The sequence below is a fragment of the Mytilus galloprovincialis genome, chromosome 12 (genome assembly GCF_965363235.1).
Source record: "Mytilus galloprovincialis chromosome 12, xbMytGall1.hap1.1, whole genome shotgun sequence".
NCBI lineage: Eukaryota > Metazoa > Mollusca > Bivalvia > Mytilida > Mytilidae > Mytilus > Mytilus galloprovincialis.
The window spans coordinates 46,304,814-46,321,111 of NC_134849.1; the positions used below are offsets into that span (position 1 = coordinate 46,304,814).

Here is a 16,298-nt window from a genome sequence, read left to right on the forward strand (position 1 = left end):
TAAAATTTTTCAATCCAAAATACTATGCAACTCAAAATAATGGTTCTTGGTACTTAAACGATTAATTTAAAGCAAAAGATTAATTTTTCTTCTGGGTGGTGGGTTTACTTAGGTACATTGTAGATGCATGTATTATAATATTAATATATTTTTTAACAATTTTCAATAGATTTCTTCAAAATTATTAAAAGCACTGACCAGTTCTCACACTATGTATAATTTCGACCTAGCCTACTTAAGAGTAATTCCTGCGTCAAGTACAGTCTAGTATGTTAACTTTTCAATGGTTATTGTTTCATGCATATTCCGGAGAAAGCATTTGCTTGTCCTGGCTTTGTCATCAACATCAACATTTTCAAACGATATAAAACAAACAAATAGAACTAGACAAATTTTCACTCACCAAAGGTTTTTTATTAAAACCTATTAAAGTTGATAATCTACAATATTTTTAAGACCTTGTAAAAGATTGTAATTTTTTATACACCCATGTCTACAGATGATACTGCATGTCTATATGAAGGGCATATGATACAGTTACAGGGGAGGTAACTTAGTAACGTACAATGTTATTTATGGGACACTTAAAACTGTGACATATTGGGAAAAGATGCATTTCAACTGGTTTTTTTATGATTTAGAGTTATTTAACTTGGAAATGAGTAGAAGGGCCCCCCCCCCCTTTTTTACAATGGCATATTAATTCAGTTTGATTAGGTTTGAAGAGTAAATTCTATTAATTTAAATGAAAAGTCCACATTCATTTTTTTAGAATTCATAAATATAGTGTAAAGTACACTGAATTATTTTTTCCAAAGAACTGTTTAACAAAAAGCCCATATTGTTTATCTGTTTTTTTTAGAGATTTCCCCCCCCCCCCCCCCCCCCCCCCCCTTCTGCAGCACATTAAGGTATATTTTTATCTGACATATTTAAATTGCTTAGGTGAAAACTAGTTTGTATCCAAATTTTCATAAAACATTTATCATGGAATCATAACTGTATCATATGCCCTTAAAATAAGTTGTATTACTGTTGTTGTCGTTGTTGTTAGTTTGATGCCTCATTGAGGGTTAACATGTGTCCCTTTTCATTCATGCTTATTTAATTATGCTTGTTGTGCTGATGCCTAATTTAGGTTTACCCTGTTACATCCTTTAATTTACTGTCAATCTTGTTTGGCTGATGCCTTTATATAAATAGCCAAATATGTACCAAATTTACTTTTTGAATTAATTATAAATTTTGTAAATCCAAGTAGATAAGTAAATTATAATGATTCAGATATACCCATTTGACCCACTTAAATTAATATTGTTTAACCCTTTTGCTGACAAATGAAGGTTTAATAGTAGATATGAATTTTAAAAGTTTTTGAAAATTCAGCACAATTTTAATGATGCCTATTATTCTATAAAACTGGATGTTTACTTTATTGTTTCCATTGGTTGCTTTCGCTCAAATTTGTGTTGTGTCGGGATCTGATAATTATTTTCCTAAATCTTGTTTCTGGTAAATCAATATAACTACACAGTGCCATACATGTATAGTTGGTTATATTTACTTCATTACAATTTGTATCCACAACTGACTCATTGACAAAAATAACACATCTCATTAACTTAAGATGGAATACTTTGTAGTTATTTAAAAAAAATTGGTTCTCTATAGATGATTTAAGGTAGTTCAGGGGTAAACTGCCATCTTGAATTGTACAATTACAGTAAATAATCAATTATTTGGTGTTTCTTTTTGCCCAAATCTGAAAAATTGGAGAAAGATTTGCAATTTATTCTTTACACTGTATTTTTTAATTTAAGGAAACTAAGTTACCGGTATGCACTTCATTATCAAAACTATTTTAACAAATACAAAATATTGGTGCTTTTAGGAACAAATTATTTAAATGAGCCATTTAAGGGGAGATAACTCTTTTAGTAGATTATTTGTACTGGACATATAGAGAACTTTCATTTTTTTACACCCCCCCCCCCCCCCGCCCCCTTTCCCTTAAAATTATGACTGGACATATTATTTTATACAAATGTCAGACGTCCGTCTGTCCATGTTGAAAAGAGCAAAGTTAAATCTTTATTTTCTATACCTCTGAACTACCTTAAAGTGTTTATTTGTACTGATATCACTTTCCACTAGTAGTCTTATCCCAAAGAGGTTAACTGGAGATTAAAGCAGGAATGCTTACCATTTAAGAGCACCTTTCTCAGTGTTAATATAAGGTTGTATTCTTAATAATGCTATTGTTTTTCAGGATAGGTAAATATTTAAAATAAATGTTCTTGTTCTTTATTTATTTAATTTTGTTTTAAACAAAGTGTTGTCTGTCCCTTCTGAACATGCAAATTGATTTGTCCAATGTGTCTTCAACAGAAATAGTGATAATCTAATAAGAAATGTTTTATTTAAGTGAGATCTGTTTTTGGCCATGAAATACCTAAATTTGATTCAAAGATGGCAAAAATGAAGAGATCTTACTTCACAAGTTTAGACCGCAAGTTACACAAAGCACCACATACAAAAATAATATCATCAAGGATGGGTTTAAGAGTAAGAGGCAATGTGCCCTGTAGTAGCTGAAAAGATTTGATATCACCTATAGCTCGTTCTACATGGATGCGTGCATTTGCAATACGCCTAGTCCTTGTAACTGCTCTACTGCTCAACTGTCTGCCATTTGCAAAAGGTGGAATTGCAAGAGTTGCACCCTTTAAAGCCAGGAGATCACTTATGGTGAATCCACGGTCAGCCATAACCTCATCGCCAAACTCCAACATTTCCAAGAACCCAGATGCTTGTGTAATCCTGCGGTCTGAAACTGCCCCTGACCACAACTTTGACAAGAAACAGAATGAACCACTTGGTGTTATACCTACCAAAAGTTTGAATGTATTATTATGCTTATAACTTGACCAAGTGATTCTCTGGGCAGAAGGTAATGAGGGTTTTTGAACAAAAAATTCAGTGCAATCTATAACTACTCTGGTTTTAGGGAAATACTTAAAACATTTAGGCATATTTTCCTTTATTTGATCTTTAGTGGGCCACTTGATAAGAAAATCCAGTTCTTTCCGTAAAAACACAATCCATGTGGTAAAGATACGGGAAACAGTTGAAGAACTTATACACAACATATCTCCCAAGACATCTGTGTCCAATCCCTTCCTCAGTCGTACAAGGCTCATCAAGTACTCCTCCCAAAGTGATAACTCCCTCAATGCTCCCCTTTTCTGTAAAACAAAATCCAAGAAAAGACTACTATTGAGATTTGTCAATTTTGTTGATTTTTTTATTGTTTATTACTTATTTTTTCTGATTTTCATCATTTTTCTGGCTTATGAGATTTACCGTGTTAAAGCCAGGAGCAAAATATCTATTAAACATATCAAGTAAAGCATTCTGAATAATACTCTTTAAAGCCTAACTGACATTTTCAAAATTACATGTACTATTTTCTGGAACAATTACCCACAAACTTAAATTAATCATAACATATGAGAAGAACTTTTGTTTGTTTCCATAGAAATTTCTGTACAAAAGATGAATTTATTTTAATAATAGTAGGGTATGTTTACACGAGTTCTGCTCATGACTTGGCATAAAGATACACATGACATTTTTTAAAAACAAATTGTAGTGTTCAGTAAACCCTGACAACTGTTACTTTTCATCCTTGGTAAAATAAAAATAAAAAGTTATAATGAATATAATATTTGGTTGATTTGATCACAATTGCATATTACCATCTAATCAGTAATAACAAAAATAAGTTTTTACAAAATCATTATGCCAAGTCGCTAGGGGGCGCTGTTCCAACAGTGTATCCACTAATAAAACCAGTGGACGTTGTAAACAATGCTTGATATAAAGACTTTGATGCTAACAAGAAATATTTATTGTTACATTTTTTATGTTTTTACAGGTATCAATGGAGACCTTGTAGCAGGACATAAATTAATGAAGAGACACGTTTTTGAGAAATGACCATGTGTTGATTTTTAATATAAAGTATTAACACTGGCTATTGCTTGAATAAGTGCTCAAAATCCATCAAAAAGAACAGATCTGTCTGAGGAAATCTTACTATTTATGTTGAGTATTTGAATAAAATATAGGTAAGGTTTTAACTAAAGTGAATTATGAGACAGATAACTTACCTTTCCACTGACATCATTCTCTGTATCGTCGAAGCTGTCATCAACCCTAGATGACCCATACCAATACTTCATCCTAGAAGCCTTCAACTCGACATGACTAAAAACAAGTTTCAAGACATCCAGTGTCATTCCTGAAAATTTAACAATGAGGCTGTTAAAACTGATAATGTGTTATTTTATCGATCTTAATTTTGCATCTACTTTCAATTACCGGTGAGTTAATCCTTTTTTTTTTTAAATCACTAAAACATATCCCAAAAATCTGCATACATTGAATAGACCAATATGTTATGATTAAAAATAATATTCCATGCTTTCATTCCAATCTTATTCTTATGATAAGGTCAGGGGGACCTTTTAAATACCTGTATAGGCTTTAGGCTTCTTTTCCACATCTGAAACAAATAACTGTCTTCTCATGGTCTTCAAGTTGACATTGGTACTGCTGTCAGAATAAGTTGGATGGTAAGTCTGAGATCCTGAATCTGCAATTTAAGTTCAAATATAAATGCATGTATAACACTTTTTTCTCTATGCAACCCTACATGTATATTTAAATTTTGAAAGACTTTTATTTGGGGTTTTCTTCACTTTCTTGTCCAAAACCAAATGAAGCAAGAAAATCAAGTCATAGTCAAATAAACGCTGCCAATATTGAGACAATAATCATGATAATTATTGGTTAAAAAAACATTTTTCCAAATTTTTACGCCCCCCGCTGTAGCATATAGTGGCATTAAGTTTTACACTTTTCTGTTGGTTTCCTTTCTGTTAACTTGAGTTTTATTCAACAAAACATTATGAAACTTATACAAATGCTATTTACCATGTTTATCACTGAACAAGGAATAAGTTGAATTTTGATGGTTACTTAAAAACTATTGCAGAGTTTAATTTTGCCCCTTTACTAATGAAAAATTACATTATGCAAATAGATCAAAGTAAAAAATCTGAAAATAACAATTGAAAGTGATTGTTATTTCACTAATTCAGTGAAAAACTAAACAATCTCAAAAGTAAACGTTTTGTTTCGAAGTACATTTTTGTAAATTGTGGCTAGACAAATTCACTGCAATAAGGAACATTCTAATATACAGTAAGACACTTTAATATATTAAGATTATGATATCCAGATATAAAACAGTGCTGTACTACTTCATTGATTGCCAAGGTTAACAGGGGCAGAATTAGAGGATTTTTCAGCCCCCCACCTTTTGATGAAAAAATTTGGTTGATTAAATATATACGGAATCACTGAAGCATGTATGAAGCGGCTACTTTTTACGAAAATTTCTGGATCCGTCATTGCTTGATGTATAAACTTCACACCTTCCCGCATAACCTCCAGCCCATTTAGAAATATAGAGCTCCCATGTCATCATAAATATATATAAATTTACCTTTTGTTTCCACAGGTAGAGGAGTAGCAGTAAAGATAGTGGTGTCAATGTCATCTGGTACTTTCCCTTCGTCGCTAGGCCTTAGTTCAATCTCTGCTTCAAAATCTAAAATTATTTAATGAAATATGTTATATCTATTATAAATCAACAGAATTATCTGCCCTTTATATTTTAACTGGTTTTATATTTTGAAATACAAACTTAATGCTTTTTTATACTTTAATGTAAAAATTTGAAGTTTTAGATTATTTTGTTATATACTGCAAGTTATTTTATGTACTTGGGAAAATAATTTCTATTCATAGCAAAAAACAAAAAAATCTGCAACGTGCCCAACACAGATGCTCAGAAAGAATATCCATTTAATTATAATTATCAGCCAGATAAATATTCTATAGAGAACGTGTCAAGAAAAAGAAAAAATACAACATTTCATGCATTCGTTTATCTGGATCTCACCTACCTAAATACTAAAAATATTTACAGATTTTTACCATTCTGATATAATTTAATTTTGGATGTAAAGCGTCCACTGATTGGCTGACGTCCTTTTGTTTATCAGCCCATAGACATAATTTTGTCATGTGGCTGTGATGTCATCAATGTTTTTTCATGGTTTAATCCCGTTTAAAATGAAATTTCAAATTAAATTATAAGAAATAATTGAAATTTTTTTTCTAACTATTCAAAATAAAATAAAAAATGTGGTGCACACTGTAAAATGGCCCGTTATGAGAAAAAATACTACAGTTACTCCTTAATTGTTCAAAAATAGTCACATTTTAAACTAAATTTTACAAGGTTGAGCCTAAACGGTGGGTAAAATATGACACTGACCTTTAATTTATCATGTTTATTTTTTACATTGTGTAATGTCAACTTATGCACTTACTTCATGATGTTGTATAAGATTTGCGAAATTGTACATTTTTATGATCATTTTATTAAAAAAAATGTGATTTGGAAAATTTTAAATGCATACATGTATTTACATGTAAGCAATATAAAAAATAAAATCAAAATAATTGAAATTATGACAAATTTGTTGTTGTCATGGTTGTTGTTTAAGATAAAATAAAATAATGAACATATTTCAACAAATTAAATGATTTAAAAAGGAAACTAATGTGCAGACAATTTTAATGTGTTTTCGGACATTGATAATATATTAATTGTAGCCTTTGCTATGTTTGAAGGAGGTCAATAATTTACATTTTAAGATGTATTGACTGAGGATAACAATTTTCTAAAGATACAGTAACATGTTTTAAAAGATCTTACCTGGAACATGAACTATACAGTAAGAATGATCTAGGTCTACTGTTCCCTGATCAGCTGATTTTCCTAAAATAATGAAATGCTTTATTATATGAAACATTACACATTTATACAAAAAATTACAGTTTATCAATTTGATAGACATTGTTTTAACTTCACCCAATACATGTAACTACATGTAATATCTGACATGAAAATAGGGAAATGTTGTGGATTTAAATATGTTCACAACAGTCTTTACTCTTAGCCACTTGTCTGAAGACGCAGACCAGTATAAATAATTAATCAGACTAGTTAGTTGTTGTTTATTTAGAAACATATGTAAAATGTGGGAATATTGGTCTTTGGACTAGATCAGTAGGATTTTGATGCAGACTGCACCACATGCATAAGATATTAATAACACAATACTGTACATGTAAATGTACATGTCATGCATATATTTTCTGTTTGTGAATACTATATTTGGACAGACTGGTAGCCGTAGGTACTGTATATATAAATGTATCTCAATGTCAGTTTTATTTGTGTATGTCTTTGAGCACGTTGAACTGCCTTTAGCATTAGTAACACCAAATTTTGTGATTAAGCATTGTGACATTACAGTGGTCATTTTTTAAGTCTGCAGCTACATGTACACAAATGTTAGTCCAAATAATTATGACGTCTCGAAAGGCTTTTATATTTTTTTGACGCAATAATTATGAGGTCTTGAAATGCTATTATATTTTTTTCTTTGAGTAAGGTGTCAAAGAACAAAAAAATAGCCTTTCTAGACAGCCTTTTGAAGACATCATAATTATTTGGCCTACACAAATTATGCTATTTCAGTCAGGCCTAAATTAAATATTGTTTGTTTCCCCAATCCCGACCCTGCAAAGCCAGGTGTGGGTAGGTACATTTGTAGGTTGGAAAAAAAATTTATTTTTCCATAAGCTTGAACAATATTGGACGATCCGGCAAGCCTGAAAATTTGAAATTAATAGAATAATATTTGACTTAGTTTTGACAATAAAATTTTCAGAGCTGCACCAATTTTGCAGGGTTTGTCGGGATTGGGGAAACAAACAATATTTAATTTTAGGCCTCAATATTCATTGGCATAACAGCCTTGTACTTACAAATTGATGTTTTTATAAGTTTGTAGTTTGAACAGTTCAATGTATGAAATATGAAACTGTTTTTGGATAGCTCCTACATAATTTCACACAATATTTTTTAGTATCATGAGTTCATAAACATGTATAAATGCAGCACCTGCATGTTCAAGTAAAAAGTGCCATTGGGATATATGTCAATCATGTCAAATTTTAAACAAAGTAATATTTAAACATAATGAACCTTTATATCGAAAATACAAGCATTGTATTACATTATATATACATTTCGTACCTGGTTTTTTCACCTTCCTACACACAAGGCTTGGACGGTCTATTGGTGCCCTTCTTTTCCGGTTCTGCAGCATGAAATTTTCCTTCTCAGCTTCACAGGCGCCTGCAGGAATAGGATCGGGATATTCCTCAGTCGGACCGTTCCCCCTTACAAAGTGCAGTGAGCAGATGTAGCTATATTTCGTCACTTTTTCAACGTTCAGGTCAGGTCGTCCGCAGGCTCTTATCCATCTTTCACACTTCACTCTATTCCGTAATGGCTTTGGGAACGGAATAAAGTGCACATCCTTCTCCGCGAGTCTCTCTGGGTACCTACTGTCACTCTTACAAACCCCGTACATGCAATTTTTGTTCACCATAGTCAATCGGAAATGTGTTTGTTTACCCTGGTTACAATGGCGGATTTGGAAATTCTGCCCAATCTCCGGCGCAGAGATCACATATCCGTTCCGTTCAATACTTTGTAACACTACACTCAATATTAAGTGCAGTATTGCGGAGCATGTATGGAACGGATATGAACTCTGCGCCGGAGATTGAATTCTGCCCGCCTTTTGGTACAGTCAATATAGATTTCGAAATTCCGAAGTTACATACTTCCGGTATGACTAATCACCAAACAATGTGCAAGTGGTCTATTGACAAGTACTGTCATCTGAGGACTTCATATATATTGATTTTTTTGGTAGCCATCTTGAATGATGGCCATTTTGAAAACATGAATTTCCAATATATCATTAGTTGCTAATCTTATAAATTCACTGTTTGCATTCATACTTTTTTTACTAATTTATATTGGATATTCACAAAGAGGTCAGATAAGGCATGCACATCTTTACAAAATTAAGATATCAGTATCAAAATTTTGCCAAAGTAACTTTTTAAAACAGAAATTACGTATATGTTATATAATTTATGACGAAAGTTGTTTTTTTTTGAAAAAATCAAAATTGTAGATTTCGAAAACACTGGAACTGGATATAAGAAAAACGTAATTGGCAATTAGACTGGAAGGAATGTGTGAAACGGCAAGAGGACATGTAAGGGTTTGCAATGCCAAGCAGATACAAACAGTCATAGACATTTGAGCTGGCAATCACTTGTTTGATGCAAACATACGACGATGTTGGGTCATGAATTGGTTTTCCTTTCTCTCAATTCGAAACAGTTGAATGAGGGCTATGGAACTGCAGAAGCACTCCAGAATCATAAGGCAAAATGGCACAAACCATGTCAAACAAATTTTCAGACCTCAAAATATTTCATCAGCAAAAGGGAAAACATATTTCTGATGTTGAAGATAAGTTGCCAATTGAAAGGAAGCAATAAGTAACCAGACACTGTAAAGTGGAACTGGATAAAAAAAGAACAATGACTGCAATGTATTTTGTCTGTGGTGATGTATCTGAAGATCTCCATGATACATCGACATTTTCAAATGGACAAAAATAGGGCATGACTGTGCACTTGTATTACAAGACATATTCCCTTAGCCAAAGTAAGAGCTGGAGATGTAAAATCACTAGTATCATGCTTGATGATTGAAGAAACTTGACAACATAGCAAATAGGCAGAATAAAAGACACAGAAAGAAAGCCAGGAAACTTTTAAATAATGAAATACATTGATGGCACACGGTCTGGAGGAAATATTGTACAGTAAACGCCAGGAAGATCTTGGAGTTATCATGGAAGGAAGAACTGATACAACGCATCTAACAAAATTGGAATGTAGCTGCTATAGGATATCTATAAGCATACAAGCAAGATAAATTAGTGCTCTTGATTTTCAACAAATGAAACAGACCTAATGAAAAAAAGATAAAAATGAAGGCATCACCATAGCCATAGCAGGCAAAATATATATGCTTGATACTTAGAATAACTTTACAGGGACCATAAATAACAGCTGTTCACACGAATCAGTTCAACAGACATAAGTTTCCTCAGTAAGAATGATACAGGATGGCCAAACATCAAGACACAGTCCAGAAATATCGTTGAGTGGCAGACAAGACTCACCACTTCTCAGCTATTATAGTTCAAGTATGCAACTCGTCGTTGAAAGGATACAACTGCAACTTATCAGTCCTCAGATAGAGAGTAAGATGTCTCAAAGATTGTGGAACTGGTTCATTTGGAAAGCCTACATTGAGTGTCCCTGTAAACCTTTTTATAGTAACAAGCTTAACTCTTCAAACTTTTCTAGTTACTTTGACTATGAAGAGGCCTTCATCATCACGACTAAAAGACATAGCCTGTTTCAGAACTTCCCCAACATATTCGTTGAGAATCCGGAGAAAGACGCAACCTTTCATGTGTGCTTGCATATCATCTATGGCAGCTAGTATTCAATTTTTCAGAAGTATTGTATTAATCATTCCTTCCATGACAACTCATATTTACTAAGAACGTTTACTGTGCAATTTACCAATATCATCAATTTCAAATATAAAACAATATCTGTTCTATAGTGTGAGCCTTCGCTGTTTTCTATCAATTTGACAAGCCCCATTCCATGGATAACAGACTCTTGACTTATTTACTGTGTCCCAAATTCTGTCTAATTGCCCTGTCGTGCAGTTTTAACAAACATTTAGCATGATATCTGCTCCTGAAATATTAATCTCCAGCACTGAGTCTTGCTAAAAGAATAATGGTAAGAAGTTCAATTGACAGTCATTTACTCTATTGTCGATCATAATTGTCGAGGCTTCATGATGATAGTCAGATACCTCATCACAATGAAAGAAAAAAATTCCTGCAATCATATTGTTCTTGTTAATTCATCAGAACCGCGGCTGGTTATTTTACTGTTTTTAATCCGTGACTCATCTTAGACTTTTTTGTTTTTTCTGACAAAATATATTTTGATCTTAAGATTTGCTTTGACAGGATAAGTACCTTTTGCCTTGTGATTATCCCAGTACATTGCCTTCATCAACTTGGAACAGTTGTATGCTTACAGAAAATGACTGATTACCAACTCAAATGTCTGCTCTTTTTGTATTTGATTGACATTGTAAATCCTCATGTGTCCTCTCTTGGTGTTACGGAATTCTTTCCAGTCTACTTATTATTTTTTCAGCTCCATTGACTTAATACCTACGTATTATTCCTTTTCAACATACAGTGGTCATAACTTATATTGTATATACGCATTTTTTGGTGGTAGAAAAGTAACTAAGCCCTACATGTTAAACTGCAATTAGAGAATTTACGCATATTTTTAAATACATTTATTAGTTAACATATGCACGCCTCATTTCAGCACTTGGTGAATAATATATCCTATATGAATAGCAACAGTCATATAAATAAATCATAAGAAAAACTAGTTGTAAATGCATATAAAACTTAGTATTAATTCAAAAAACAATTTAGGATAGCGAATAGTGATATATTTGAAATTTACGTTTCCAAAATGGCCACTATTCAAGATGGCCACCTAATACTTCAATAGTCCTCAGTTGATATCTTTTGTCATAAGATATACGAAAGTTTATAAAAAAATTGGTAAAGAAATAAATTTTTCAGATTTTTTTTAATAATTTCTATAAATATTTTGGACATAATTTCAAAATGGCCGCCGAGAGCCGCCATTTTGATTTTCTGATTTAGGTCCATAGCTATAAATGTTAGTTATGACCTCAACTAACATTCTGCCAAATTTTATGCTTTTACCACAATCTGAGCAATTGTTTCACAAATCGACTGGACTATAACCCAAGCTGGTCCTGTATTCAAGCTGTTATTTTCTTGAAACCATTTTCTTGTTTCTTGGCAGTGTTTTCAAAGTAATTTTCCATGTCTTTAAGGGCAATTCTGGATTCATCGAAATCTTTCGTTGGTTCGTTAGAAAGACATGACATAGACGTGACATCTTGACACATTACCATCCCATGATTCGTACAAAAATCATATCTGATTTTTGATTTTTAAACCTAAGAAATTGGATTTCAAACAAATCGCAGGTAAACAATTACCAGCAAAATTTAATTTCCGGAGATCGAATAACATACACAAAATATAATTCAAACCGATGGGTGCACGTTACATATTTTGCAGAGCAACAGTGAAACAAGTGATAAGGTCCCGGAGTTATCATCAGCTAAAAATTTCGGTGCTGATATAATTTATAAAAAGTTAGTTAATTTTAGTTAGGTCATCTTCCGACCGCCGTAAAACCCTTGCAAAACGTGGACGTCTGTTTTGCTGCGCGCAATGTACATGTTGACAGCCACGTTCAGTGTGAAGGAGAAAAAAGGATGATACGTTCTTTGAACATTAAGAATCCTTGTAATCACTCGTTCAAGGGTCCGATTATTGCCTGTTAAAATGCAAAAATGTCTATCTCTATTCAGTATACACTCATTCCCCTAGTTTAGATTTCCTGTCCTTCGCTGAACGGTCTCAATAACAGGCATAGAACCTTTCTATTGTATTATTGCTAATTTTTTCTTGGCCGGAACATGCATGAATAATTATTCTCACTAAAATTTATTAGCAACCACCAATTTAGCATCTGAAATTGTTTATCTTTAGATTTAAAATTATTAAGAAACTAGAATTTAAATTCCCGCAGGCAAAGTTGAATCTTAATGTCTATGGCTATGTTGGTGGACTATCAGTCCCCGAGGGTATCATCAGCTCAGTAGTCAGTGCTTCGGTACTACATGATTAAACAAACTTTACTAAAATTGTCCGTTTTTAAATTTTGAAATTATTATGAAACTAAGGTTTCAACTCCCTCAGGCAAAGTTGGCTTTAGATGAATTTGGCTATTTATTTTAGGTATTTTTAACATATAGCTCTTCAACGATTTTCGGTACTTATACATCTTCGGATTTCAAATGTTTGGCTTTGAGCGTTCCTGATGAAGGTAAATCCAGAAAAGCGCTTCGGACGCAATAAATTATTAAACGTGTTGTTTTATATTTTTACATCACTGGGTCGATACCTCTGCTGGTGGACTATCAGTCCCCGAGGGTATCATCAGCTCAGTAGTCAGTGCTTCGGTACTGACATGATTAAACAAACTTTACTAAAATTGTCCGTTTTTAAATTTTGAAATTATTATGAAACTAAGGTTTCAACTCCCTCAGGCAAAGTTGGCTTAAGATGAATTTGGCTATTTATTTTAGGTATTTTTAACATATAGCTCTTCAACGATTTTCGGTACTTATGCATCTTCGGATTTCAAATGTTTGGCTTTGAGCGTTCCTGATTAAGGTTAATCCAGAAAAGCGCTTCGGACGCAATAAATTATTAAACGTGTTGTTTTATATTTTTAATGTTCCTTTTGGTTATTTAGCTCTCAAATGTTTCGGTCCTTATATATATCTGGCTTTGAAATATTCGGATTCTGGTTTGAGCATTTGAGCAATGATTGTAAATTCAGAAAAGCGCTTCTGATGCAAAGACTAATCAGAGTTTTTTTTAGTTATTCCATTCAATTCAAATATTATGGAAATGGGAGATTAAGTAGGTGTTTTTTTTTAGTGGCTTTTCAGTATATTTGCTAATGTAATATAATTATGTCAATCATAAAATAGTCTTGATTGTAAATCAAAGCTTGCATAAAAGTAAAATATAAACATTGTCAGTCTTCTCTTCTATGTTCTTAATATAAAAAAAGAAGATGTGGTATGATTGTCAATGATACAAATCTCCCCAAGAGACCAACTTACACTGAAATTAACAATTATAGGTAACGAGGATGACACAATACTAGTAAATCATCCATTCTATTTTGATAGAATCTTGAAAAATGATTTTTTGAAATACGAAGCATAAACAATTAGATTTTGGAGCATTCTTAAGCAATTGAGTTTTTAATATAACATGAGCAAGAGTGAAAATTTCTGTCAGCTGTCTCTCGTACGCATCCATGATGTCCAGACAATCTTCATTCTTACTCTCGTTCTTGAAAATAATTGGAAGACTGAACACTTCCTGCTTCTTTGACATATATTCACTGTATCTGAGAATAAGCATTATTAATATTATGCAGACATATGAAATAAATATACACATTCTCGTGCTATTTATATATGATTCAATTCAATTTATGACAGTTAATAACAGGATTTCGTTTGGAAAGCGGTAAACACAATACAGCTGTCCCCTAAAATACAAAATGTTGACTCCTTGGTTTTGATTGTTATTGTCTTCATATATAAAATGGCCTTTCTATGGCCTATTTTGATGACATTAAGATAAAAATGCAATCAACTAGTAGATTTCAAGAGGTAAGGGAAATGACCGACAAATACAGTGATTACAATAAAACTAGTTTGCGGTTTTAGTATGTGTTGGAAGTTTCTTTTCTAACCAATCAAAATCTTTTTTGTCAACTATCATTCTTCCAATAAGTACTTTCTTCACATCTCTCAGTTTACTTTTTTCAGCATTGTTAGGTATGAAGAATTCTGGACTTATGTCACCCAGTGGAACCTAAATTCAACATAAACATAAATTGAGCTACAATATAACAAGTATATATGGCATTCATCTTAATTGAAAATCATGATATGAATATACAAAAGTATAGATTACTAAAAACATATTTATAAAAAATATTGCTGAGTTTCGAAATTTTATCTAAATTGCATAAAAATAAGATAAGTGTTACTGTAACGGGCCGAGATAAGGGAAAACTACATATGAAAGTCAATATGAAATTATGAAATTAAAAAAGGAAACGGGGAATGTGTCAAAGAGACAGCAACCTGGCCAACGAAAAGTAAATAAACCTAAAGGCCACTTATATATCTTTACATGTTTTAACAGCAAAAGTGTAATTTCCGATGTGAATCATTTTCACTTGCATTTTGATTTCTAGTTAATCTATGTTTTTATTTTAACATGATATAAGTACCTCATCAACATATTTCTAAAGAAGTTATTAAGAAAGTATCTTTTTGTTTTGGTCTTGAAGTTATATTTTATGTCTGCATGAAAATTCTTGACTTTGGTCTGACTTGAACTGACATTCCCAACTTAAAAGTTAGTGTACTCACTTGTACTACAAAGACTGAAAACAATCATGCCAACAAAGAACAAACATTAAATTAAAAAAAAAAAGAATAATGTGCTTAATTTAAACCGATACATGTATTATACAATTATAGCCTTTGTATGAGGTCGATACGAGGTTATATCGACCCAAGAGAAGCATATCGACTGAGGACGAAGTCCGAGGTCGATATGCTTCTCTTGGTCGATATAACCTCGTATCGACCTCAAACAAAGGCTACAATTGTTATATTATTAATCAAGAACTATTGCATGAATAATATATTGTTTTGCATGTCTTCAAAACCATTATTACTGTAAAATTTTCAAATGTTCATACGTTATAACAGAATCACAACAATCAATATATAGATGTTTGCTTGTTTAATTGAAACAATATATAACAATTAACAGATAAAGTAACAAGAAATTTACAACAAAAACATTTTGTATATGAAGCTATACCTTTGCAGGGTTGTTCACATATGGGTGAACATTGTAATTTATATTAACAGTTACATTGTTACAGTTATTAAGAAATGGCATTTTCATATCTGGTTGTGGTAGGTTTAAAAAATTTTGATTTGTCTTCAATGTCTCGGGTTTCATTATATTTGTATTTGAGGGACCATTATCAATTTCTGTAAGAATTTCATCCAATTGGTTATTAGGCAAAATGTCATTCATTACAGTTTCATTCTGTGAGTTTGATAAAAGCTCTAAATCAAAATTTGCATCACTCAATTCAACAGGAATATTTTCCACCCCTTCATTAGCTTCAACTGTAATTGTACTTTGAGACAAGCAAAGAAAATCTATATTAGATATACATGATTTCTTTCCACATGTTTTTGAGCTTAAAATTTCCGACATATGCCGTTTCTTTTTTTCACAAGTTTTTCCAGAGTAAGTTTTCAGAGATGTTTCTGACTTGTGTCCCGTAACTGTCATTATATGTCTGCTTGGAATATCCGCTTCGTCAAGAAGATGAACAGTTGTTGCTCGGCAGGAATGATTGGTATATATGTGAGAAAGATTTGC

At 32.2% G+C, this 16,298-nt stretch overlaps 1 protein-coding gene across 1 annotated transcript; it reads right to left on the reverse strand.

The window, feature by feature from the left end:
- Positions 1-2,367: 2,367 nt before the first annotated feature.
- LOC143053956 (uncharacterized) lies at positions 2,368-8,654 on the reverse strand. Its single transcript, XM_076226782.1, has 6 exons — positions 8,243-8,654; positions 6,854-6,916; positions 5,573-5,677; positions 4,538-4,657; positions 4,173-4,303; positions 2,368-3,245 (listed from the first exon to the last, which is right to left on the reverse strand). Exons 1-6 carry the CDS (start codon positions 8,598-8,600, stop codon positions 2,490-2,492), a joined length of 1,533 nt encoding a protein of 510 aa, XP_076082897.1. The 5' UTR covers positions 8,601-8,654; the 3' UTR covers positions 2,368-2,489.
- Between the last annotated feature and the right edge of the window lie 7,644 nt (positions 8,655-16,298).

What these genes read in the sequence shown, in the direction of transcription:
- LOC143053956 (XM_076226782.1), bottom strand. Translation starts at nt 8,600, where the DNA reads ATGGTGAACAAAAATTGCATGTACGGGGTTTGTAAGAGTGACAGTAGG. An exon ending in TCTACCTGTGGAAACAAAAG is followed by an intron (nt 4,658 to 5,572) that starts GTAAATTTATAT and finishes CTTAAATTGCAG; the next exon opens with ATTCAGGATCTCAGACTTAC. An exon ending in GAAGCCTAAAGCCTATACAG is followed by an intron (nt 4,304 to 4,537) that starts GTATTTAAAAGG and finishes TTAAATTTTCAG; the next exon opens with GAATGACACTGGATGTCTTG.